This window comes from Rhinatrema bivittatum, chromosome 15 (genome assembly GCF_901001135.1).
Source record: "Rhinatrema bivittatum chromosome 15, aRhiBiv1.1, whole genome shotgun sequence".
NCBI lineage: Eukaryota > Metazoa > Chordata > Amphibia > Gymnophiona > Rhinatrematidae > Rhinatrema > Rhinatrema bivittatum.
Window position 1 is genome coordinate 10,885,752 of NC_042629.1, and position 26,474 is coordinate 10,912,225.

The 26,474-nt window shown below is 51.1% G+C and overlaps 1 protein-coding gene across 4 annotated transcripts; it reads left to right on the forward strand.

The window, feature by feature from the left end:
* Positions 1 to 165: 165 nt before the first annotated feature.
* On the forward strand, positions 166 to 25,402 carry RIOX2 (ribosomal oxygenase 2). 4 transcript variants are annotated; one of them, XM_029578948.1, is made up of 10 exons: positions 166 to 216; positions 14,697 to 15,128; positions 15,311 to 15,430; positions 15,926 to 16,054; positions 16,292 to 16,395; positions 17,416 to 17,518; positions 17,603 to 17,768; positions 17,978 to 18,066; positions 18,374 to 18,481; positions 25,014 to 25,402. In XM_029578948.1, exons 2-10 carry the CDS (start codon positions 14,700 to 14,702, stop codon positions 25,170 to 25,172), a joined length of 1,407 nt encoding a protein of 468 aa, XP_029434808.1. In that variant the 5' UTR covers positions 166 to 216; positions 14,697 to 14,699; the 3' UTR covers positions 25,173 to 25,402. The 4 variants fall into 4 exon arrangements, with proteins under 4 accessions (XP_029434808.1, XP_029434805.1, XP_029434807.1 ...); XM_029578945.1 differs by lacking the exon at positions 166 to 216 and adding an exon at positions 558 to 1,425; XM_029578947.1 differs by lacking the exon at positions 166 to 216 and adding an exon at positions 560 to 1,097.
* The last annotated feature ends 1,072 nt before the right edge of the window (positions 25,403 to 26,474 follow it).

Consider the following 26,474-nt stretch of genomic DNA (forward strand, 5'->3'; position numbering starts at 1 on the left):
GCGCCCCATGCACGCATTAAGAGAGCGGGTGCCGACTGTTCTGCGCCCCTTTATTGCATCGGCCCCCTAGAAAGTACAGACCTTTAGTTGGGCATTAACTGCTAGCGGCCAGATTTACAATTGCAACCTTTTAGAAATATAACCCTCGGATGGATTATTGGCGGGACCAAGTTCGAGATGTCTTGAACGTTTTGCCATGAAAAATGAGCTGTTTAGGTATGAGGTGGTATAAACTTAGTTGAGTAAAGATGATGCTTATGTTAACCTGTTTTGGTTTGATACTCGTACGCACAGATCTCATGTGTTATAAACTTCGGTGTGTTATGCCTACTGTTTCAAGAAAACAGTATTATATGCGTTTTTATTACATTTCTGTATGCAATCCGAGAAGAGTTATAAATAAAAAAAGTCTCTTGCTTCAGTTCTACAATCATCAACGGGGCAAATGGAGGACAGTTTTTAACTATGTTGGTTTTTTTTCCTTCCAGCAGTTGCAGGATATTAAACTCTCCACCCAAAGAAAGTTTTATTTCACAAAACATTTTATATTTAACCTTCCGAACAAGCACGCAGAGGGACAGCTCACAAGACTACATTTGGGACTTGGTTCAGCTTCCTGCACGCCTGAGCTTCAAGACCCTTCCGAAACCTGCCCGTGCCCCACGCAGTGCCAGTAAGGGTGGAGCAGGAAAAGTCGGAACTTGCTGCCGCCATGTCCTAAAGTAAAGCCGCACGTGTTTCAAAGAGGAAAAGAAATACATGAAGCTAAGCACCAGCGATATTAGAACTTGGAAGCAACCGAAAGACGCTGCGAATTAGCGACTGTAAGCTCGGGCACTGCATAGGAGGCCCCTTCCTGGATATTATGCAGGCGTCCTAGCATTAGCAAGCCCCCGGAAGCAGAAGCGCGAGTCCCGGTCCCGCCGAGTCGCTAGTAAAAGTAAAGCAGAGGGCTGCGGCCGGCTCCCGCTGCATTTCGGGACTTGTAGTCGTGATAGCTCACAGTGCGGAATGCCAGCAGGCGTCCCCTAATCACCAGCAGAGGCTGCACCAGGGCCGGATGAAGATCTCCCGAAGCCCTAAACTTGCCTAAAAAAGTGTGCAAGTTGGAAAGTATTCCTTTGTATGTATTTAAAGGCTCCTCCTAATTTGAGGCCCTAAACCGTAGCGTGGGTAGTTTGTGCGTACACGTGGCAGCGCCTGTACCTTCGCTGACGGAAAGAGGGCACGCGCGGTACTCGAGAATATCCTGCAGGAAACTTTTTTTTTTGGCACAACTTTTATGACTTGCTTTGGTTTTGAATTATTTGTTTAAAAAAATTGGCTAAACTACCTTTTCATCCCAGAGTCATAATGAGAAGCACAGAGAGAGGAAGGTCCACAAATAGGACTTTAATGACCAAACCCAATGAACGCTGCACAAAGGTAATCCAAGATAAGAAATAAATAGACATCAAGGTGGGAATCGCTTGTGGCTGGCTGGAACGACCTGGGGTGGCTGCTCATTCTTTTCCCTGCCCCGGGGCTTGTGCCTCGGCCGCTGGGATTGCGGAGCGCCGCCACGGCTGGCAGCAGGAAGGTTTCTGTCCCCCGGAATACGAGGTTGCAGTACCGGCAATGGCCACGAGGTGGCGGTAGCAGCATGACATTTTTATTTCTTAGGAGATGGAAAGGGGGCACTAGTACTGACGGAGGGGAATAGGCATATCTGGGAACTTTTGAGTTCTGCTCGCCCTGAGATTTCTCAAGATTAGCAGAGGGAGGGAGGGAGGAAGGAAGAGCAGGTACAGCGACATAACACACTTTATTCCTTCCCCTAACAAACAACAGGCATTCTTTACCACGAGCCCCTGCAATTCTTGTGCACAGGATCGGTGCAAAGGTCTGTAGCGCCCTAGGCAGACAAATGTAACCGCCCCTCGCCCTGACTGGAAAGTGCCCCTCTTATAGTGGTAGAGACTCACGTTCTCCCTGTTACAGTGCTTGCTCTCTCGCTCCTCCCTCCATGTTTCACTCTGCCACTTCCTCCTGCTTCTTGCTCTCATACCTCCAGAGGAGGGCCTGCAGCTTCTTCACCTCCGGTCATCGTGGATGCTCTGCTTCACTGTGACATGGGCCAGAAGTTAACCAAGAGCAGTGAAAGAAATAGCACCATCCGGACATTTTATGGTCCTTCTCGGAGACCTGGTAATTTTCCTAAATTGCCAGAGGCTCCGGACTAAATCCGAAGAGTTCCCAGTTATGGGGATAAGAGAAGGTACCCCTGTTAGAATACAATTAGACGTATCCTATGACTGTAAGCAAGGCCAGATTTTTGACAAAATTAGTATTTCTGATCATCAGCCTGGTTTTACACCTCTACAGCTTTAACTTAATGAGAAGTTTTATTGGTCTTTGGTGAAAGAATAATTAGAAATCTTGTATATAAAAAATACTGCTACAATAAAGATACCAGATTAACTGTACATGTTTTGTTGGTTTCTGGTTGAATATTACATCATTACATGAACATTTCAGATCTTTGATAGACAATATTAAGCAATGCTGAATTCTGGAAAAGCAGATCTTTCCCTCTACGTACCCGGATCAGTCCAGACTGTGGGTTGAGCCTCCTGTCCAGCAGATGGAGACAGACCAAAACTGAAAGGGTATCCTATACCAGGACAGAGACTACCCTGCAGCCCTTCAGTCTGTCTCCAGCAGATGCAGGCAGCTCATCATGCGGTTCCCTTACCTTACTACTTTACTCTACTCTGTGTGGGTGTCTCTCTCTTTTGACTAAGATCAAACAAGTATTATTTCCTTTTATTGGATTAAAAAAAAAAAGTTTTTGAAATTACTCTGTCAGTTCAGAAGATAGCGCTGTCTCCTCGCACTTGGGGAGCCTAGGGGGGCTTGCCCCTTGAATTAGCAGCCTAGGCTCTCTTTCTGGTGACCTTAGGATTTGGGGCGATACTGGTGGTCCAGTCACTCCCCCTATAAGCTGCCTTGGGCCCCGGGATGTTTCATTCCCTGGTTATACTAGCAAGGAAATTTCATTCCCCTGTAAATTAAAAAAAAAAAAAAAGCACAAGACATTGCATTAATACGGCAGAAATTTAAGCGGCAGCTTTTTCCCTGTACGTACCTGGATCAGTCCAGACACCTGGGTTTTGCCTCTGCACCAGCAGATGGAGACAGAGCAAGATTTGACTGGCTCAGCCACATATAGCAGAGTGCCACCCACAGCCTCTCAGTCTTACTCTGTCTCCAGCAGATGGTGCAGGTGCAAAGCCACAGCCTCTGGGATCCACAGGAGGCTAGTTGGTGGTTAGTTAGTCAGGGTTTGTTTAAAAAAAAAAAAAAAAAAGGCAGAAAAGGAAGAAACCGGAGAAGACAGAAGAGACTGAAGTTTGCAGTCAGATCCTGGCTGTGAGAGTCTCCCGGGCGAGTGGAAGATCCTGAGGGGGTCATCCTTCCCTGGTTGAGGCAGCTGCTAAGGGTCGAGGACCCGGCAGTGGCGGGTTAGCAGCAGCGGGGGTGACACCGGGGAGCCTGGTTCACTCACCCCATACTGGAGCAGGAGCCCAGCACCGCGGCCAGCGCCGGCAAGTAAAAAAAAAAAATTTTACTAAGTAGAAGCGGGCGTCATTTGTTATTCTCTCTCTGCGCGCCGGCTCTCCGTTACCTTAGTTTGATCGTGGCTGTGCTCCTTGTTTGGTGTTAGCAGTGGGGCGGCCGGCGGAAGATGCCACGAGGCTTGGCTTGTCGTGCGTGCGGTTCGGCGCGTGTCGGGATGTGCGCTAGTTGTGTGCAGGGCGGTGAAGGGCCGTCGGAGTCCGGTTGGGGGAGTCGGTCCAGGACGCCGCGCGAAGGTAGGCCCGCCGAGGACTGTGCAGATCTGTTCCCGCTCAGCGCGGGAACGGTGGCCATTTTAGATTCCATTAGGGAGGCCACGCGGGCGGCATCGGGGGATGGGCCGATGCCTCCCGCGCTTTCTCCTCAGCAGCTGGCCTGGGGGGGCGGGGCTGCCTCCCCCGTACCTGAGGATAGCCTGGAGGAGGCTTCCTCATTGGGGGATTCGTCGTTTTTCGTCGGACTTTGTGCTTTTAATGAAGAAAGTCCTGAAGCACAGAGTCCTCAGGAAAAAGGCAGAGAAGAGAGCTCCTGAGGGCATTGGGAGGCAGTCCAAGTCCCAGAAGAGGCGGGATAGGGATAGGTCCCACAGGGACGTGGAACCCCCAAGAGAGAAACAGCCCTTGCGGATGGTCCCTCAGGGCACGGACACGGAGTCCACGTCTCAAGAGGAGACGGATCCGCTCCCGAGACCCCTGGGGGGGGGTTTGACGAGTCGGATGGAGAGGGGCCGGTGCAGCCTGGTACCAGCAAGGGGCTGCCGGCAGTGGACGGGGACGATCCGAAGGTGATCCGGCTATTTAAAAAGGAGGAGCTGGTTCCACTCATTCCGGCCATACTCCAGGAGCTCGGTGTGGAGGCGCCTCCGGTGCAGTCCCGTCCGGGGGCCAAGATGGATCCGGTGTTGTTGGGTCTCAGGGGTCCACCCGTCGCTTTCCCATTCCATTTTGCGGCGACGGACATTCTGTTCCGGGAGTGGGACACTCCGGAGTTGGGTCTGAAGGTGAGTAAGGCCATGGATAAGCTATAGCCACTTCCGGAGGACGCTCTGGAACTTCTCTGCCTTTCTAGAGTGGATGCAGCGGTGTCGGCTGTGACAATGAGGTCAATGATTCCGGTAACGGGGGCTACAGCCCTCAAGGACGTCCAGGACATGAAGTTGGAGCTTCAACTTTAAAAGGTGTTTGAAGTTTCGGCCCTGGGAGTACGCGCAGCGATCTGTAGCAATTTTGCCCTGAGGGCGGGCCTGCGCTGGGCTCCGCAGCTTCAAGCCAATGAGGATCTTTCGGAAGAGGAGGCTGTTCAGGCGAATCGCTTGGAGGCAGTGATCGCCTACAGCGCGGATGCGTTGTATGACCTCTTGCGCACGTCTGCCAGATCAATGGTGTCTGTGGTCTCGGCGCGCCGTCTCCTCTGGCTTCGACATTGGGCAGCGGATGGTTCCTCCAAGGCCCATTTTGGAGCCCTTCCCTTCAAGGGGAAGTTGTTGTTTGGCAAGCAGTTGGATGATCTGATGCAGTCGCTCGGTGAAAATAAAGCGTTTAAGCTACCGGAGGACAGGCCTAGACCTCGGGGTTCTTTCTCCAATAGGACCCGATTTTGGGGGAACAGGAGGCCCCGGCCAACGAGATCTTCAGGATCGTCTTACCATGCAAGCTCGTCCCGACAGCTGTCATGGTCTCAGTCCTTTTGTGGCAGAAGAAGTGGGAAGCAAGGTGGTTCCCCAGTGAGATTGGGGGCTAAGGTCTCCCAATGAAGATCATTTGGTCCATCCCTCGCGTCAGATGTGTTGCCCTGTGCCAAATGTGGGGGCCCGGTTGACGCGATTTGCCGAGGAATGGACCAAGATAACGGCGGACCAGTGGGTCCTATCCGTGATAAGTCAAGGTTACGCTTTAGATTTTGTACGGATACCTACAAGCAAGTTTCTCGTCTCGCCTTGCAAGGACCCAGAGAAGCGAAGTTCGGTGCAGGACACGCTACAACGACTAGAGGATTTGGGAGCAATCACCCCGGTGCCGCACGGTCAGCAACGCACGGGCCGGTACTCCATTTACTTCATAGTCCCCAAGAAGGAGGGCACGTTCAGGCCAATCTTGGATCTGAAGAGCGTCAATCGGTGTCTACGGATTCCACCCTTCAAAATGGAGACGATTCGCTCGGTGGTTGCCTCAGTGCGTCCAGGCGAATTCCTGGCTTCTCTGGATCTGACGGAGGCGTATCTTCACATAGGCATTCAGCCATTTTTCCAGAGGTTTCTTCGGTTCTGCATTCTGGGCAGGCACCATCAGTTCCGAGCTCTCCCTTTCGGACTCGCCTCCGCTCCTCGTACGTTCACCAAGGTGATGGTAGTGGTGGCAGCTCAGCTCCGGAGGGAGGGGTTCCTGGTGCATCCCTACTTGGACGATTGGTTGATTCGGGCGAAGTCCAAAAGGCAGTGTCAGGAGGCGATCACCAGGGTTCTCCAGCTCTTGCGCTCCCTAGGATGGGTGGTCAATCTTGCCAAGAGTCATTTGAAACCCACTCAGTCATTGGAATTCCTGGGGGTGCTGTTCGACACAAGGCAGGGAAAAGTGTTTCTCACCTGGGAGTGGGTGGTCAAGTTGCAAGGTCAGGTGCGACGTTTATTGTCTCTGTGGATGCCTCAAGTGAGGGACTATCTTCCTCCATGGCGTCCACGCTGGCTTTGGTGCCCTGGGCTTTCGCTCATCTGCGGCCTTTACAATCGGCATTGTTGTCCCGATGGAATCCGGTGTCCGAGCAGTTTCATCTGCCGCTTCCCCTTACGGACCAGGCGAGAGCCAGTCTCAGCTGGTGGCTAGAGTCCAGTCGTTTGACGTCGGGAGTGTCCCTGGTTATGCCAGTCTCTACGGCTGGGGAGCGGTCTGTCTTGGACGTTCAGTGCAGGGACAGTGGTCCAGGACACAGTCTCGGTGGTCCATCAACCGCTTGGAGACCAGGGCGGTGGCTCTGGTGTTGCAATTTTTCCTCCCGTTAATTCGGGGGAAGGCGGTCAGAGTGTTGTCAGACAATGCGACCACAGTGGCGTACATCAATCGCCAGGGCGGAACGAAGAGTCAGCTAGTGGCGACGGAGGCCCGACAAGTGATGCGCTGGGCGGAGCAGTATCTCAGCCACCTGGCGGCGTCTCACATAGCCGGGGTGGACAATGTTCAGGCGGACTTCCTTAGTCGTCATCATCTAGATCCCGGGGAATGGGAACTAGCAGAGGAAGCTTTTCAACTTGTCTGCGAAAGGTGGGGCACGCCTCACATGGACCTGATGGCCACTTTTCAGAATGCGAAAGCCCCGTGATTTTACAGTCTGCGGAGAGAGAGAGGGGCCGAAGGTGTCGACGCGCTAGTGCTTCCATGGCCCACAAACATTTTACTTTACGTGTTCCCTCCGTGGCCTCTGATCGGCAAGGTACTTCGACGCATAGAACTACACCCGTCGGACGTGATCTTAGTAGCGCCGGAATGGCCGAGATGTCCGTGGTTCGCGGATCTCCTTCACTTGGCGGTCGAACCACCCCCTTCGCTTTCGGGAGTCCCAAGCTCTTCTTTACCAAGGCCCCGTATGTTTGGAGGCGGCGGATCGCTTCTTTCTCGCGGCATGGCTTTTGAGAGGAAACGCTTAAAGAATAAGGGATATTCGGATGCAGTGATAGCCACATTGTTGAGATCTAGGAAACAGTCTACATCTTTGGCCTACGTTAGGGTCTGGTCGGTGTTTGAGGATTGGTGTAGAGATCACAGGCTGGACCCTATGGGAGCTGCGGTGTCCGATGTCCTAGCCTTCCTAAAGGCTGGCCTCTCGAAAGGTCTCTCTTGTAGTACCCTTCGCGTCCAGGTGGCAGCGCTGGGGTGCTTAGAGGTAAGGTTCACGGGGTGTCCCTGGCTTTACACCCAGATGTCGCTCATTTTCTTCGGGGGGCTAAGCATCTGCACCCTCCATTGCGTCACCCTTGTCCGTCCTGGAACCTCAACTGGGTGCTTTCGGCGTTATGCTCGTCGCCCTTTGAGCCTCTTAAGCGCGCGACGTTGAAGGACCTTACGCTGAAGGTGGTGTTTCTAATTGCAATTACTTCGGCTAGGCTAGTATCTGAATTACAGGCTCTGTCGTGTAGGGAGCCGTTCTTACGGATCTCGGAATCCGGGGTCTCGTTGAGGACGGTTTCTTCCTTTCTGCCCAAGGTGGTCTCCGCTTTTCACTTGAATCAGTCCATTGAGCTTCCCTCCTTCCCTGAAGGAGATCGGTCAGAGCCCAGAGTGCGAGATTTACGGAAACCGGATGTCCGCAGGGCCTTGATACGTTATCTGGAGGTCACGAATCCCTTCCGTGTTTCGGACCATCTATTTGTTTTGTGTTCTGGGCCCAAGAGAGGAGGTGCTGCTTCCAAGACCACAATCGCTTATTGGCTCAAGGAGGCCATTGGCTCGGCGTACTTGTTGCGGGGGCGGCCTGTTCCCGTAGGTCTTCGAGCTCATTCTACGCGGTCTCAAGCCGCTTCGTGGGCGGAATCTTCGCAAGTGGCGCCTCAGGAAATCTGTAGGGCGGCTACTTGGAAGTCGTTACATACCTTTGCAAAACATTACCGTTTGGATGTTCAGACCACAACTTCGGGTGGTTTTGGTGAGGGAGTACTCAGAGCGGGACTCTCTGGATCCCACCTTAGGTAAGTTGGCTCTGGTACATCCCAGGTGTCTGGACTGATCCGGGTACGTACAGGGAAAGGAAAATTAGTTTCTTACCTGATGATTTTCGTTCCTGTAGTACCACGGATCAGTCCAGGGACCCGCCCGTATATTGGTGTGTATCTACGCTGAAGGAGAGTCTATGCTGAAGTAACGGAGAGTCCGCTCGTGAAATTTTTTCCTGGTTATTAGTTCTTGATTTCGTTGATTTCGTTTACTCCATTGGTTCTGGGAGCCTTGTTCCAGTTGGGGGTTTGAACTTGACGTTGTTGGGTTAACATAGGTAGTGTATGTGTGTTCTTATAATCTGCTTTGACATTACGTAAGACTGAGAGGCTGTGGGTTGCACTCTGCTATATGTGGCTGAGCCAGTCAAATCTTGCTCTGTCTCCATCTGCTGGTGCGGAGGCAAAACCCAGGTGTCTGGACTGATCCGTGGTACTACAGGGACGAAAATTATCAGGTAAGAAACTAATTTTCCTTTAACTCTGAGTCAGTGAAGGGAGCGTGCAGGGTTCGTTCTCCTGCACTCGCTCCTTCAGGGCAGCACTGCTCAGCTGATTTTCCCCTGCTTCGTTGTGATTTTTCTCTTCAGTCATGCCGCGATCTCACCTCTGCTTTGCCTGCGGGGAGCCTGCCTCGTGGCTCTCCCACGAAGGGCTTTGTTCTGGGTGCCTACCAGGTGGGGAGGGTCCCTCCATGGCGCCGAGTCAGCCAGTGACCCTGGGGAGGTCGTCGCGTGGCTAGGCCATTCCCGACTCGGGAAACCGCGGCCATCTTGGGGATCAGTGCAGCTCCCGATTTGGGGCTGCAGGGGAGAGAGGAGCCAGATTTTTTCGTTTCTCTTCCAGATTTAAGCCCTGTACCCCCTCCCCCTCCTGCCTCTGGGAAATCCAGGCCACGTTTTTCATCAGAATTTGTGCTGTTAATGCACAAATCCTATTTGGCTAGCTTGCAAGAGGAGGAGGAAACCCCCCCCCAAGTCCTCCTCCCACTAAGATCCTGCTGTTGCCCACCCCGCTTGCCCCTGCGACGCCAGATGTGCAAGGCTCCATGAGAGTTAGGGTGGTCCCCCCCCCCCCCCTCCGGATTCACCTCAGCCACCTGCGGCTCCAGACCAGGATCCAGATGAAGATTTGTCCTTGCCGGTCCCCCCTCTCGAGCGGGAGGAGCTGGAGCCGCTCATTCCCTTCATCCTACAGGAGATGGGAAGTGAAGTCCCTCCAGAGGATACAATTATGGTCGCGATGCCAGCTCATGTGGACCCGGTCCTGGCGGGACTCAGGGCACCTCCATGCACTTTCCCGTTCCATCCCATGCACAAGCTGCTGCTCCTTTGGGAATGGGAGGCTCCCGAGACGGGGCTCCGAGTGGGTAGAGCTATGGACAAGCTCTACCCTCTTCCCGAGGATTGCCTGGAAATGCTTAAAATTCCCAATTTGGATTCTTCCGTATCTGCTGTTACCAAGCACACCACTATTCTGGTAGTGGGAGCCACAGCTTTGAAGGATGTCCAGGACCGTAAACTTGAATTTTATCTCAAGCATATCTTCGAAGTCCTGGCCTTAGGAGTCCGGATGACGATCTGCAGCAGACTCATGCAGCGGGCAAGTCTTAGGTGGCAAGCCCAGCTCAGCACCCAGGACCTCCCGTCTGCAGAGGCGGAGCAGGCTGAGTGACTGGAGGGTACTGTGGCGTATGGAGCGGAAGCTCTCTACGACTTACTCCGCGTACAGGCCAAAGCGATGGTCTCCGTAATGTCGGCCAGAAGTCTCCTCTGGCTGTGCAATTGGTCGGCGGATTCTTCTTCCAAGTCTCAGTTGGGCACACTGCCTTTCAAGGGTAAGTTGCTTTTTGGAGAAGACCTGGAACAGCTTATTAAATCTTTGGGAGAGAACAAGATCCATGGACTGCCCGAAACAGACGTCTTTTTTTCCCTACACATTCCCGTTTCAGGGGTCAGTGGAGGTATAACAATAGGGCGAGGGGTTCCTTTCCTAGGGGGAACACTTCCATGTCTCAGTCCTGGACTCATTCCTTTCGGGGCCGCCATGCCTTCCGAGATGGCAACACTCAACTGCAAAGCCCTCCTCCCAATGAGATCCGGCCAGCCCATTCCTCCGTTCCAAATTTAGGTGGACATCTCTCCCTGTTTCTCGAGGAATGGGTCAAGATCACGTCGGACCAGTGGGTCCTCGAGGTGATAGAGAAAGGTTACGCATTAGAGTTTGCTCGGGACCTGCCCGATTTGTACATAGTCTCCCCTTGCGGACACAGGAAGCGGCCGGCTGTCTGCCAGACTCTTGCCAGGCTCCAGGAACTAGGAGCCATAGTCCCAGTCCCGGTGGAGGAACAAGGCGCCGGCCAGTATTCCATCTACTTCGTCGTTCCCAAAAAGGACAGCTCCTTCCGCCCAATTTTGGACCTCAAAAGAGTCAACCGAGTCCTCCGGGTACCCCATTTTCGAATGGAAACCCTGAGGTGGTGATTGCGGCAGTTCGCTTGGGTGAATTTCTGGCCTCCCTCAACTTGATGGAGGCTTACCTACACATCCCTATACGACGCGAGCATCAGAAGTATCTTCGCTTCAATATTCTGGGCCAACACTTCCAGTTCCGAGCGCTGCCCTTCGGCCTTGCCACCGCGCACCTTTACAAAGGTCATGGTGGTGGTGACGTCTGCTCTCCGCCGAGAGGGAGTCCTAGTCCATCCTTACCTGGACGATTGGCTCGTGCGGGCCAAATCGGAGACTCTCTGCAGGATAGCAGTCAACCAGGTCCTTGCCCTCCTCACCTCCCTCGGGTGGGTAGTCAGTTTTTCCAAGAGCAATCTTCAGCCTTCCCAGGTCCTGGAATTTCTGGGGGCGCGCTTCGACACCCGGGTCGGCAAGGTATTTCTGCCGGATGCTCGGGCGTTCAAACTGATGGACCAAGTGCAAAATCTCTCGCTTCCGCTTCCTTCAGCGAGGGACTACCTTCAAGTCCTGGGGACCATGGCTTCCACTATTGACCTGGTTCCCTGGGCTTTTGCACATATGCGACCATTACAGAAAGCTTTGCTGTCCCGCTGGAAGCCAGTATCGGAACAGTTTCAGATGACTCTCCCACTCCCTGACTCTACCATTGCCGACATACAATAGTGGCTATCGCTAGTGCACCTCCTGAAGGGAATGTCCTTACAGACACCGCAGTGGATGGTAGTCATGATGGATGCCAGCCTCTCTAGGTGGGGAGCATTCTGTCAGTCCCAGGCTACACAGGATTACTGGTCCCCAGTCCAATCCCGATGGCACATCAATCGATTGGAGGCCCGAGCGTTTCGCCTGGCTCTCAAGGTTTTTCTTCCTCTGATCCAACGCAAAGCGGTGCAAGTGCTCTCGGACAACTCCACCACGGTGGCTTATATCAATCGACAGGGGGGCACCAGGAGTCGTCTGGTGGTCCTAGAAGCCAGAAAGCTCTTCGCCTGGGCGGAGCGGCATCTAGATCGCTTAGCAGCTTCCCACATAGCAGGCAAGGAAAATGTACAAGCCGATTTCCTGAGTGATCAGCGTCTCGATCCCGGCGAATGGGAGTTATCAGACGGAGCGATGGAGCTGATCATCCACAGGTGGGGTCCACCTCACCTGGACCTGATGGCTGCCTTGAACAATGCTAAGGCTCCCAGATTCTTCAGCCGCTGGAGGGAGCACTGCTCGGAAGGAGTGGATGCACTGGTCCTTCCCTGCCCTCATGATGTCCTTCTATACGTGTTTCCTTCTTGGCCCCTAGTGGGAAAGGTTCTTCGAAGAATAGAACTTCACAGCGGTTCGGTCATTCTCGTGGCACCAGAGTGGCCCCACAGACCGTGGTTTGCGGATCTGGTAAACCTGGCGACAGATGGTCCTCTCCGCCTCGCCATCTTCCACGCCTGCTCCGGCAGGGTCCCGTATTTTTTGACCAGGCAGATCGCTTCTGTCTAACAGCCTGACTTTTGAACGGCGAAGATTAAGAAAGAAGGGATACAAAGAAGAAGTTATATCCATTCTACTGCGAGCCCGTAAGCCATCTACTTCGCTCGCCTATGTCCATGTTTGGAAGGTTTTTGAGAATGTGTGGAATCGGATGTTGCGGCGCAGTCAGCTCTGGTATCCCTGGTTCTTTCTTTCCTTCAGAGAGGCTTCTCCAAGGGCCGGTCTTTGTTAGTTGCGGGTGCAGGTGTCCGCACTCTGCTCCCTCTTAGGCAATATTGATGGTTACTTGGTTGCATCTCATCTGGATGTTGTCCGTTTCCTTAAGGGCACCAAGCATTTGAATCCGCCTATCCATACCACTTGTCCTTCATGGAGCCTTAACTTAGTCCAGGCCATCTGCGAGGCACCTTTCAAACCTCTCCGCTGGTCTAATCTTAAGGATCTGATGCTCAAGACGGTTTTCCTAGTTTCTATCTGCTCCGCCAGAAGGGTGTCAGAGATTCAAGCATTGTCCTGTAGGGAGCCCTTCCTATGGTTTTCTGATTCCGGGGTTTCCCTTAAGACTGTACCTTCTTTCTTGCCTAAGGTTGTCTCTTCTTTTCATGTCAGTCAGTCGGTGGAACTCCCTGCGTTCTCTCCTGATGATATAGCAAGTATGGTGGGGGGCAATCTTCGTCACCTTGATGTGAAGCGTGTCTTAATGCGTTATCTTTAGGTTACAAATGACTTTAGGGTCTCAGATCATCTTTTTGTCCTCTGGAGTGGCCCAAATTGGGGCAACAAAGCCTCTAAGGCTACGATCGCTCGGTGGTTGAAGGAGGCGATTTCCTCGGCCTATATCTTTGAAGGCCGAGTGGTCCCGGAGGGCCTAAAGGCTCATTCCTTACGTTCTCAGGCTATTTCTTGGGCGGAGAGTCAATTGGTCTCTCCACAGGAAATATGCAGGGCGGCTACGTGGAAATCCCTGCATACTTTTTCTCGGCATTACCGCCTGGATGTTCATGTGTCAGTGTTTGGTTCCTTCGGTCGGCAGGTGCTTCGAGCGGGACTGTCTCGGTCCCACCTTCTGTAGGGAAGCTTTGGTACATCCCACGGTCTGGATTGATCCGGGTACGTACAGGGAAAGGAAAATTGGTTCTTACCTGCTAATTTTCGTTCCTGTAGTACCACGGATCAGTCCAGACACCCTTCCCTGTACTTTTCTGCCAGCCGCTCGAAGTCTATTTCGAGCGGCTGGCAGAAAAGTACAGGGAATAGCTGAATGTTGCTATCTGTGATTATAGTTAGACACCGGCAGCATCTCTGTATATGATCGCTCTTGCATAGATATCCATATGCAAGAGCGATCATGTACAGAGTTCATTCAATGTTTTTTCAATTGTTCATTTTTTTCTGAGCTCTATTGTTACTTGCTTGATCTCTTTACTGATGTCTTTATACTTATCTGCTTTGACAATGGTTATACTGAAGGGCTGTAGGGTAGGCTCTGTCCTAATATAGGATACCCTCACAGTTTTGGTCTGTCTCCATCTGCTGGACAGGAGGCTCAACCCACGGTCTGGACTGATCCGTGGTACTACAGGAACGAAAATTAGCAGGTAAGAACCAATTTTCCTGTGCTTAACCTATAGACTGGAAGTTTTTAGTTGCCTCTAAAGGTCCAAATAAACAAAATCTTCTAATCTCTGTGCATTCAGATAGTCTCTGAGTTTTAGTGACATCAGATTTTCACAGACTTGGTACTGGTTTGGATACCCAACTCTATACTGTAATTAGCTTTCATCCAGTTAGGAATCCAGCATGTTTTACAATCTGAAATGCAGAAAATCCCATACCTACTTATTGCTTTTCTGGGTGCAGCATTATCCTTGGCATTTTTTAAAGCATTAAAAGGTCTAATAATACTTGGTGGTGAAAAGTAATCAGATACTTATTTTGGAGTGGAGTAGCCTAGTGGTTAGCGCAGTGGACTATGAACAAGGAGACCAGGGTTTGAGTCCCACTGTTGCTCCTTGTGACCCTGGGCAAGTCACTTTACCCTCCATTGCCTCAGGTACAAACTTAGATTGTGAGCCCTCTGGGGATAGGGAAATACCTACAGTGCCTGAATGTAATCTGCTTTGAAATGCTGAAAAAATTGTGAAAAACAGAATACAAAAAAAAGATACAATAACTCACTGCCCCAACCTGACTTGCCCAAGGAGGAAGAGGATCTGAACCCTGGCTTTTTGGCCCACTGCACTAACCGCTAGGCCACTAACTAGTCATCAAAATCTTGAGTTTTTATTAACTGTCCTGGAATGTTGTCATTTGAATACCCCTACAATTAAAAAAATGGCATTTTTTGAATCCAGGATAAAAACGGTATGCTTTTCCAGGTAAACTGAGAAACCCGTGTTAGAAATATCTAATCTTCCTTGTAATTTACACAGGAAATGCCAAAAAAAGGATTGAAGACTGCTGAAGGAGAAAGTGACCCCATGCCTTGCAAAAAAGCCAAGCTGCAGATGGCATGCCCTCTCTCCCCTCTGAACTTTCAGAGCCCTGCCAGTCTCTTTGCAAGTCTGATCTCTCCTATCAGCCATGAGGAATTCTTCCAGCATTACTGGGAGAAAAAACCCTTGCTCATCCAAAGAGAGGACTCTGCCATGGCAGACTGCTACCAGGCCCTCTTCCAGTTGGCAGATCTAAAGGAACTGTCCAGCCAGGGCATTTTTTATGGAAGGGACCTCAATGTCTGCCGCTGTGTGAACGGGAAGAAGAAAATCCTAAATAAAGAGGGCAACATCAACTATGTGCAGCTGAAAAGAGATTTTGATCAGAAGAAAGCCACAATACAATTTCACCAACCTCAGAGGTTCAAGGTAAGTTGTCATCACGGCCTGAACTAAGGGAAACAAAGCTGGTATTATTTAGAGAGGAAGACACAAAATGGCTTTTTTTTTTACCTTCTGTACCCTGTGTAATGTGTAAAATGGATCTGATATAGAAATGATCTTTGAAACTTGCCGTGCTGAGGCCTGTGCTTTCCCCTTTCTTTTCACAGGATCCGTTGTGGCGGCTGCAAGCAGAACTGGAATGTTTCTTTGGCTCTTTGGTTGGCTCCAATGTTTACATCACCCCTCCTGCAGCCCAGGGTTTGCCTCCTCACTATGATGATGTGGAGGTAAGAGAATGGTAATTTTGAGGTTCTGTGCTGAAAGCAGAGCTGTAACATTGCTGAAGGTGTGGTTTTTCTCCACAAGGTTCATACAGCGGTTTTGTGATCTAGCTAGAAGTTGCAGCAAAAGTGCCTCACAGTTTGGACTAGCATGTGGCATATTTCAGTGGGCTGGTTATGTACGGTGCTGCTGCTTACTGTTGGTTTGCCTGGTGGCATGATCATCCCTATCATTGACCTTGGTTGGGGAAGCCTTGTGCCTATCTTTGCCCCACCAAAGAAAATATCTGTTAAAGGAAATAAAGAGGACACTCGTGTGTTTTTCTTTAATTAATTATTATTGTTTTATTGCTGCATTCAGTAGACAGAAACAGATGGAAGGGTCTCTGTTTCCGAGTTGCCAGCGCTCTGCCTCGCTTTGTCTTGTATCTTCCCGGGAATGTTTACCTCGCAGGCAGGTAGGGAACCTTTTCTGACGCATCATCATGTGCTGCTGCGCAGGTCTTCATTCTTCAGCTGGAGGGGCAGAAGCACTGGCGTCTCTACAAACCAACAATCCTGCTGGCACGAGAGTACAATGTGCAGTCCGAGAGCTGCATTGGGAGTCCCACACACGAATTCATACTAAAGGTACTGCTGTTCTCTGCTGCTGCTGCATTAGTTGGGATTCATTTTGTACCAGTCCAGTTAAAAACTCTCTTTAAACGTGTAAAAAAGCAGCAATAGCAGTATTTCCTTCTTGGGCTGCTCGCTCCCGGGTTCTTGACCTTGCCTTTGACAGCCTGGCCACTGAGCTGTTATCACATGGGAGGATCGTAAGACCTCTATAAGCCCTTCTCCCAATGGATTTTGCTCTTGTGTTTTCAGCCAGGAGATTTATTATACTTTCCCAGAGGAACCATCCATCAGGCAGACACTCCTGCAGGGGGCCACCACGCTACTCACCTCACCATCAGCACCTACCAGAACAGGTGAGGACTGGCAGTGTCAAGAGCTGCATGGGCAAATATGGACGTCACAATTATTTCATCTGCAAAAAATTCCTTTTTCTTTAATGTATGTTCAGATTTTTTACAATTCCAGTCTAACATTTTTACTGACAAATACATTGTAGAATAGCTGTGAGAAGCCTGGTGTGGTACACATTAGGGCAACACCTGCTGTACTCAACAGTTCTAACACTTTTAAAGCATATAGAACTTGTCTTTTTTATGTTAATGGAGCAATCCCCTGGTTGTAGCACCTGAAGTCCTGTGTCCATTGGACGGCTGCAGCACTGTAAAAGATTGTTTTGCCTGGTACAGACCGTGCCCTGTACAAGTTGATTCAGCAGCCCAGAAACTTGCTCTTCTCAGTTTATTACCTTATATTTAGGACCCTTTGTTTTTCAGTTTTTTTTTTATTTTGCTTGGGAATTTCACAGTTTATTACAAGAGAAATCAGTGGAAAAAAATAACTTGTCATCTTTCCACATCAATATATTTATTTAAAAGAAGTAACATATTTGGGACCGGCCCGACGGCTAACCTGCTCCGATTCCCATGCACGGGTGACCAAGGCTGTGGTTGATGCTAAGACTGGGAGCGTGTCCCAGCAGTCAGAGTGGGGATATGGAGTGACTAGACCCTGGGTGTTTGTGGACCCTGGGTGTTTCTGGAGGGGAGCCTCAATGTGTCGGCCTGGTCAGTGACTCTTGCTGCGATGGCTGAGAGAGAAAGGTTACATTGGGAAAACCTGGGGAGTTGTGGATAAAGACTGCTGCTGCTATGCCAAGCTGGAAACCCAAAGGAAGCTGCTAGGTCAGTAAAAGAAGTAATTTGTTGAAAACCAGCATGAGGATCAGGAGATTTAGCTTAAATCTGTGGTGGGGGACGTCCTGGGTATTAGGGTATCGGTCTGTGTGACTGAGGTAACAGGTTAGGCCGGGCTGGTTCTGTTGCTGTGTGCAATGTGTTGTATAAATGTTCTGTTGTTTTGGCTGTGCTATGCAGTTCTTGGGGAGATTACCTGTTGGATGTGATTCCTGGACTCGTCTTTGATGGGATGAAGGACAATGTGGAGCTGCGCAAAGGGGTGCCGAGACAGCTGCTTATGGTAAACAGTAACCATGCGAGTCCTATCACGTAGTGCTTTCCCACGTATGCCAAGGTTCATGTCTTGGTGTTCCTCGGACTTCAGCAGGTGGATGCAGGAGACTCGGCCCAGAGATTAAGTGGCCTTCTGCGGAGTCTTGCTGACCAGCTGGAAGGTAGAAAGGAGCTGAGGTCATCCGATATGAAGAAGGATTTCATTATGAATAGATTACCTCCTTTCCTGGGCCATAACCCCAGCTTCTTGCTACCAGGTAAAATGTTCCCCGTGGCATGGGAGGCATTAGAACAGAGCCAGGGGGTTGGAGGGGTCAGTACTAAGCCTGGTTCTTCACAAGCTCTTACGCCATGACTTGTTCGAGGAGAACTTACATTCGCGCCACGCTTAGTATAACTGAACGGGGAAAGATTTTCTCGGAGGCTTCGAACAGGCTTTCCTTAAATATTTCTCTCTTCTCTGAAGGTGGGCAGGTGCCTCGATTAGAGAGTAAGATCCAGACGCAGTTGCAGGATTATACTTTAATTACTCTGGAACCAGATCGAGCCAGTTCCGTAAGTACAGCCTGCCGCGCTCACCCAGCATGTTATACATAGGGGAGGGGAAGATGTACTGCCAGGGAAGCCTCGAGTGTAAGTTCTTTATTCACTTTTAACCCAGAAAGGAAATTCTCAAGGCCTGCTGGAATAAAGTGCTTTTTTCCATTTTGGGTCTATGGGAAAAATACTCACTATTAGTGTCCTATTTGCAGTATTTAAGAAGAGGGGAGGCCTGTTAAAGAGCCTTGGCTGCTCCGTGCTCTGCACACATTCTTGGCTCTGAGGTGCTAGAACCGCTAACCCTGCTCTCCTGTCCTCTCAGGAAGAGACTCAAGAAATGATGGTCTACGTTTACCACTCCCTGAAGAATCGCCGAGAGACTCATATGATGGGGGGCGAGGATGACTGTCTCGTGGAAGACCCTCCGCAGGTTTGTGTGCAGCAGTTTCCAAACAAAAGCTCTCTGCTAGATTAACACCACAGTATGAATTGCCAGAAGCTCAGGTACATTGGAGAGCACAAAGCCCGCCTGCTGGCCTAGTCTGACATCCTTTCTTTGCACTGTATTGATTGAGGTTTGCTTTAAGGGACTGTCTGGGTTGGTAAAATTAAAATTTGAAATGACACTACTGCTGCACCATGATTGGCGAAAAGATGCAAATTGAATGATGAGGGTGGGCTGACCTCTGAGGCGCAGCAGTCTGTGTTGCTTGCTACAACTGTGGCTGTAAAGAAATCCCAGCTTCCCTGTACGTACCTGGATCAGTCCAGACAGCTGGGTTATGCCTCCTGTCCAGCAGATGGAGTCAGAGAGAAGCTGAAAAGCACCCCCTAGATATACTGGTGTGCCACCTGCCATCCCTCAGTATTTCTCTGACTCCAGCAGATTGAGAGGCATAACCTGCGGTGGTTGTACAGGTTGGAGTGACCCTGACTAGATCAATTAGTGGGTTTAGACAGTGTTTAAAAAAAAAAAAAAGACCAGAAGGAAAAATTTCTTTTAATGCGCTGCGAGGGGGTCTTGTTCAGGGCAGGCTTGGCAGGGCAATGCCCTAAGGCCACATACCCGGAGATAGTTCCTAGGGGACCGGGGGGAGTATTTACCGGTGGGCCGGTCACTCTCCCCCCTTCCCCCAGTTTGCATATATCAGAGGTTTCCCTCTGAAGGGGGCTCATTGCTTTCACTGTTGGACCCTTGTGAGTAGAAAAAAAAATCTACTTCACTAAAGCAAGTGCCAGTAAGTCCTGTTGGGGACAGGCAGGGCACACTTGTTCTCAGCCCCGGCCTGCCGCCTTCGGTCCCGAGACTCCGGAGGGGGTGGCTTAGTCACCCGGCGCGTTTCTCGGCTCTGTTGGCTGTGCTTACTTGTTTGGCGCGCTTTTTTGTGGCTGCACTTCCCGCGGCTTCATGCCGCGATCTTCTTCCTGCACAGCCTGCCGGGGGGGGGGGGCGTGACTCTCCCGAGAGGGTCTCTCGGGGGCCGAGCGCTGCCCGCAGTCAGTCTTCGCTGAGAGCTTCAGTTCCTTGGCAAACGGCCCCACCTCCCGTCGACGAAGGAGCAGCAGCCATTTTGGCCACACCGCACTCGGAAGAGACAGCGTCGGAGGAGAGGTTCTTCCCTCCTCCCTCTTCTCCGGCCCTGAGCCCGCAGTGCATTCACAGTTTTGGGGCACCTCCCGACCCGCGGGGGACACTTTTAAAAGGCCAGCCCCGTTTTCTTCACAGTTTATGCTCTTAATGCACAAAGCTTTCTTGGAGGCAGAAGCGGGCTGGGAGGTCTCTGGGCCCTCCCCGCTTAAGATTCCGAGGACGACCCCGGACCAGGGCAGGGCGGGGGCTCGTTGTCCCCATCCACAAATAGACTTGGAGATTCCGGAGCCCTTAGATCCCTCACAGGACCCTTTAGTCGCAGTCGGGGGAGGGGATTTGGACGGACAGGTGCCCGTGGAGGGAGATGATCCCCAGAATCTGCGCTTATTTAGCAAGTACGAGCTCAATCACTTGATCCCGTATGTTTTGAAGGAACTGGGAATCCCGGCGCCTCCCCAGGAAGCGGATTCTTCTCCAGGGGTGCAGTTTTGGCAGGGCTCCGTGGACCCCCACAAACCTTCCCATTTCACCCTAAATTGTTTCAGATTGTCTCTAAGGAATGGGAACTTCCAGAAGCTTCCTTGCGGGTCAGCAGGGCTATGGATAAGTTGTATCCCCTACCGGCTGAGTCCTTAGACCTCCTCAAGATTCCCAAAGTGGATTCAGCGGTCACGGCGGTGATAAAACACACTACCATCCCCGTGATGGGGGGAACAGCGCTTAAGGATCTCCAGGATCGGAAGTTGGAGATTTTATTGAAGCGCATTTTTGAAGTTTCGGCACTAGGCGTCCAGGCGGCCGTTTGTAGCAGTCTCATGCAGCGGGCCACGCTTCGCTGGGTCCAACAATTGCTTACAGCCCAAGACCTTCCACCGGAGGAAGCGGAACAGGCTAACCGCATGGAGGCTGCGATCACCTATACAGCAGAAGCCTTATATGATCTTCTTCGGACTTCGGCACGCACTGTGTCCTCGGCTGTATCCGCCAGGAGGTTGCTCTGGCTTCGTCACTGGGCGGCGGATGCTTCCTCTAAGTCACGTTTAGGTTCCTTTCCCTTCAGGGGGAAATTGTTGTTTGGGGACGAGCTGGAACAGCTCAGTAAGGATGTAGGGGACAACAAGGTTTATAATTTACCCGAGGAGAAGCCCAGACATTCTCGCCCCTTCGGGAATTCAAGGGGTTGGTTTCGGGGCCAACGTCGTTTCCGTATGGGGAGAGGGGGCTCCTTCTCTCAGAGGCAACAGGCGTCTAGGTCACAATCTTGGTCACATTCCTTTCATGGCAGACGGCCTCAGCGATCGGGAACATTGCATGCCATTACGCGCATGACCCATTCCTCCATTCCGCGCATCGGGGGTCGACTGTCCCTATTTTGGGAGGAATGGGTCAAGATAACCTCGGACCAGTGGGTCCTCGACGTTTTAAGTCACAGTTACGTTTTGGATTTTGCTCACCCGCTCCGAGATCTGTTTCTTGTGTCACCCTGCGGGCCTCCGGCAAAATAGCAAGTGATTGCGCAGACGTTGGACCGTCTACAGGCGCTGGGGGCGGTGATCCCAGTTCCACCTGCCGAGCACCGAACCGGCCAGTACTCCATTTACTTCGTGGTCCCAAAGAAGGAAGGGACATTCAGACCAATCGTGGACTTAAAACAGATCAACAGAGCTTTGCACGTTCCGCGTTTTTGCATGGAGACGCTAAGATCTGTCATTGCGGCTGTCCACAAGGGAGAATTTTTGGCTTCTTTGGATCTAACTGAGGCGTATCTCCACATTGGAATCCAGGAGCATCATCAGAGATTCCTCAGGTTCATGGTTCTGGGGGACCATTACCAGTTTTGCGCACTGCCGTTCGGGTTAGCGACAGCCCCCAGAATTTTCACCAAGGTTCTGGTGGTAGTAGCAGCTTCTCTTCGCCGTCAAGGGATATTAGTGCATCCCTATCTAGACGATTGGTTCATTCAGGCCAAGTCAGAAGCTCTGTGCAGGCGAGCGGTTCTGTCAGTGTTGGAACAACTACAGAAGCTAGGTTGGGTAATCAACTTTGCCAAGAGCCTTCTAGACCCAACTCAGCAATTGGAGTTCCTGGGAGCCCGGTTCGATACTTCAGTGGGCAAGGTATTCCTTCCCCATCAACGGATGGTCAATCTAATGGCTCAGGTGTGGAACCTGTTGGAGCTGCCATTGCCTACGGCCTGGGATTATTTGCAAGTAATTGGGCATATGGCTTCTACCCTGGAAATGGTCCCTTGGGCGTTTGTTCATATGCGACCTTTGCAAAGGGCGCTACTTTCCCGCTGGGATCCCAGGTCCGAGGACTACGACATGCTATTACCCTTGTTGGAACCGGCCCGGTCCAGCCTCACTTGGTGGCTGATTCCGGACCATCACCTTGGGTTGTAGTGACAACGGATGCCTGCCTATCAGGGTGGGGGGCGGTATGTCAGTCCCGGGCAGTACAGGGACATTGGTCCCCTCGACAGGCCACTTGGTCCATCAATCGCTTGGAGACCAGGGCAGTTCGTCTGGCCTTGCGTCAACTCCTCCCGTTAGTGCACCGTCGGGTGGTGCGAGTTCTGTCAGACAATGCGACCACCGTGGCATACATCAACAGGCAAGGAGGCACAAGAAGTCGCCCGGTGGCGACCGAAGCGGCTTTGTTGATGACCTGGGCGGAACGCCATCTGACCCGCATCACGGCATTCCATATTGCAGGCGTGGACAACGTTCAGGCAGATTATCTCAGTCGACAGCATCTGGACCCAGGAGAGTGGGAGCTGTCGGCCGAGGCAATGCAACTCATAACTCGACGTTGGGGGATTCCACACTTGGATTTAATGGCGACGCGCCTAAACGCCAATGCGGCTTGTTTCTTCAGCCAAAGGCAGAAGCACAGTTCGGAAGGGTAGATGCGCTAGTGCTTCCGTGGCCTCCTCACATCCTTCTTTATGTGTTTCCCCCTTGGCCTCTGGTGGGAAAGGTTTTAAGGCGCATAGAATCCCACCGGGGTCTGGTAATTCTAGTGGCCCCAGAGTGGCCAAGAAGACCGTGGTTCGCGGATCTGGTCAACCTGGCGGTAGACAGGCCTCTACGTCTCGGTCATCTTCCAAATCTCCTACGTCAGGGCCCGGTATTTTTCGATCTAGCGGATCGCTTTTGTCTAGCGGCTTGGCTTATGAGCGGAGACAACTAAGAAAGAAAGGTTACCCAGAAGCGGTAATTTCTACTCTCCTTAGGGCACGCAGATCTTCGACTTCTCTTGCCTATGCTAGAGTTTGGAAGGTTTTTGTCTCCTGGTGCAGTGGTTTACAGCTGTCCCCACGGAAGGCTTCTCTGGGGCATATTCTCACATTTTTGCAGGACGGTTTGAAAAAGTGCTTGGCGTACAGTTCTCTTCGGGTTCAGGTAGCTGCACTGGGCTGTCTGAGGGGCAAGATTGATGGTTCTTCTCTTGTATGTCACCCTGATGTCGCACGTTTTTTGTGCGGGGTTAGGAATTTGCGTCCCCCCGTAAGAACTCCATGTCCATCCTGGAGCTTGAATTTGGTCCTCCGTGGTCTCTGCGCTTCTCCTTTTGAGCCTCTTAAGAGAGCCACCTTGAAGGATTTAACTCTCAAGACAGTATTCCTAGTGGCCATTTCGTCCGCGCGTCGCGTTTCGGAACTTCAGGCTCTGTCGTGCAGAGAACCGTTTTTGTTTTTGCGTATTTCTGAGTCCGGAGTTTCCTTACGCACAGTACCTTCCTTCTTACCTAAGGTGGTGTCGGCCTTCCATGTTAATCAGACTGTGGAATTACCTTCCTTTACGGAGGAGGAGCTCTGGCCTTCTCAAGGTCGGGATTTGAGGTGTTTGGATGTCCGTCGGGTACTCCTGCGGTACTTGGAGGTGACTAATGAATTTCGAAGGTCGGATCATTTATTTGTGTTGTGGAATGGGCCCAAGAAGGGTCTTCAGGCTTCCAAAGCTACTATCGCCCAATGGTTGAAAGGCGTGATTGCTTCCACATACATTGGGTGCGGAAGACCTGTGCCGAACGGACTTAAGGCTCACTCTCTGCGTTCTCAGGTGGCTTCGTGGGCTGAAAGTCAGTTTGTGTCTTCCCAGGAGATTTGCAGGGCGGCCACTTGGAAATCCTTGCATACGTTCTCTAGACATTATCGCTTGGGTGTTCGTGGTCCGTCGACTGATTCCTTTGGTAGCAGTGTACTTCGAGTGGGACTCTCTGGGTCCCACCCCATTTAAGGTGGCTCGGGTACATCCCAGCAGTCTGGACTGATCCTGGTACGTACAGGGAAAGGAAAATTTAGTTTCTTACCTGATAATTTTCGTTCCTGTAATACCTAGGATCAGTCCAGACGTCTGCCCAAGTATGTTACGGGAGAGTCCACTCGTATTTTCTTCTGTTTCTTTGTCTCCTTACAGTTACTATGCCTGCAGAGCATCGGAATAAGTGTTGGTTCATTGTTTCTGGCAAGTTATACAGGGTTTCCTTTCTCCTTTTGGGATTAGGGAGACAGGATTGTTTGTGTTTTTAGGGCAGTGGTCCTACTTGATGTAGTCATTGGTTGGGTTTAAACAGTTTATTATTCAGAGGAAGTGTATGATTATATATTTCTTCTGCTTTGATATTCTTTATACTGAGGGATTGCAGGTGGCACACCAGTATATGTAGGGGGTGCTTTTCAGCTTTTCTCTGACTCCATCTGCTGGAGGGGAGGCATAACCCTAGGTACTACAGGAATGAAAATTATCAGGTAAGAAACTAATTTTCCTTTAAGGGAGCATGGCCCACTGCAGGGTTTCATTAACAAGCTACACCTGTAAGTTATAATTAAGTGGGTGCAAGCAGTGACTCGGGGGTCAACAAGCTTAACCTTTCACAGGTTTTCAGATCTGCCCTTTCCCCATAAGGAACAGAGAAGACGCTGTGGCAGGGACTGTCCATGCTCTGCTCCTGCCATGTAACTTGGGAAGAGTATTGCCCCCTAAACCAAAGCAAGCCAAGTTAAGAAAGTGAACTTTAGGCTGCCAATAATACCTAGCAAACCAACCCACCAATGTTTTTGCAGTAGTGACAGCAGAGGGAGCTCTGGCTCCACACAGCTCATCTTCATTCTGAAATCAAACTGCAGAAACAAAGCAAAGGTGGAGTGCAGGTTCTCTGCATTCCAGGTTTAATGTGGCTTTTCTATGGGACAGCTAAAGGATTTGTATTTTCAGACAAGTGCTGATGTGCTCATGCAACTGGGAATGCAGAGCTGCCATCACAGCCAGCTCTGAGGAGCAACAGCACAGGCCCATTCAGCAGAATAAATCATCCAGGTTTGGGTGTGCAGTGTCATTTTCTTTTGCTCTCATTTCCTCTCTTGTAGGCCCATGGGCTGCGCTTTCCTCTGTCTCATTTGGAAGCTCTGAGACAGATTTGGAGCTGTGATGGGGTGTGTGTTAAAGATCTGAAACTCAGCACTGATGCCAGTAAAGAGAGCCTCGCGCTGGCCCTGTGGGCTGAAAGTCTTATTCGGGTGCTGTAACCACGCTCCATTTCTCTTTCGCGTGGAGAAGAATTTTCTCTCTTACTAGTCACTGCATTCCTTTCACGCAGGAACGGTATTTACAAGTCTAATAAAGTTTAATCTAAAAGCAACGCTGGACAAAGAAGAACTGTTTCCCAAGCATTTCAGGCGCACAGAGATGGCTCGTGCTAGAGCGCAGCAGAGGGAATTTCTATTCAGTAGGCAGCAGAAGCTGTGGCTGCACCCTAGCAGGCAAGGTTAGGCACAAACAGACTGGACCCTGCTGCTGCTGCTGCTGCTTCCTCTTCAGTCCTCTGGCCCTAGACAGTCACACATGTGTGGTCGGTCACCGGCTTCTTCTCCTAAGCCAGGCCTGTCATTAAAAGAAGGTAAAGTAGCAACATCACAAGGGGTGGAAGTGGTCACCACCGGCAATGGCCGATCTCTTTCCTAAAGCACAAGGAGCGGGAGCACACAGTCCACTCCCTCCCCAGTCCTGGTTAGGGGAGCGCAGGGGCAGCAATCCTGCTTCTAAAAATACATGAAGGTAACTTTTACCTACTTTCCTAATTGGTTTTGGCTACCTTACTTCCGCTTGGACACCCTGTATCATTCCCTGTGGTCAGGGTGAGGAGCGTGCTTTAGAGCTGCTCATATACCATGGTGGGGGGAGGGGGGTGTTCCCTGTACGGATCCTGATCAGTCCAGACTCCTGGGTTTTGCCTCCCTTCCAGCAGATGGAGACAGAGAAGTTTTCAGACAAACTCTGCCTTATATCCTAAGGTGCCACCTACAGTCCGGCAGCATTTCTCTGATTGCAGTAGATGGTGGAGGTGCAAAACCTACAGTCTGTGCTGATTGCTTAGGATTTTAAAAGGATTTTAGTTAGGATTAAAGAGTTTGTACTTTAAAAATTATACTTTTTTTTTTTTAAACCAAAGAGAGACAGCTCTGTCTTTAGCCTCCCAGAGGGTTGTGAAGTCATGAGGGGACCATCCCCCCTGGTCTTTGAGGCAGCTGCAGCCCAGGGTTGAGGCCCCTATTGCTAATATCTAGCAGCTCAGCGGCTGATACCAGGGACCCGGCTCACTCACCCCAACAAGATCAGGACCTTGCACCACTGCCGGGCAAGTTTTTGAAGTAAAAAAAAAAGCAAAAAACGTTGTGTGACCGATCGGTGTTACAATACTGCGGCTCTCCCTTCCCCTCTCCGTCTCGCTGGGATTTCCTTTTTTCAGCGCTGTTTTTCTCTGTTTAAATTTGCTTTTTTCGCCGTTTCTGCTCCCTGCTGCCGCGCATGCGGCTCGGCGTGTGGGCGTC

Excerpts from the sequence above, each read along its gene's own strand:
- RIOX2 (XM_029578945.1), top strand. The coding sequence starts at position 1,354 with ATGAGAAGCACAGAGAGAGGAAGGTCCACAAATAGGACTTTAATGACC. Across the intron at positions 1,426-14,696 it reads CCAATGAACGCTGCACAAAG|GAAATGCCAAAAAAAGGATT; the intron begins GTAATCCAAGAT and ends TAATTTACACAG. Across the intron at positions 16,055-16,291 it reads CACACGAATTCATACTAAAG|CCAGGAGATTTATTATACTT; the intron begins GTACTGCTGTTC and ends TTGTGTTTTCAG.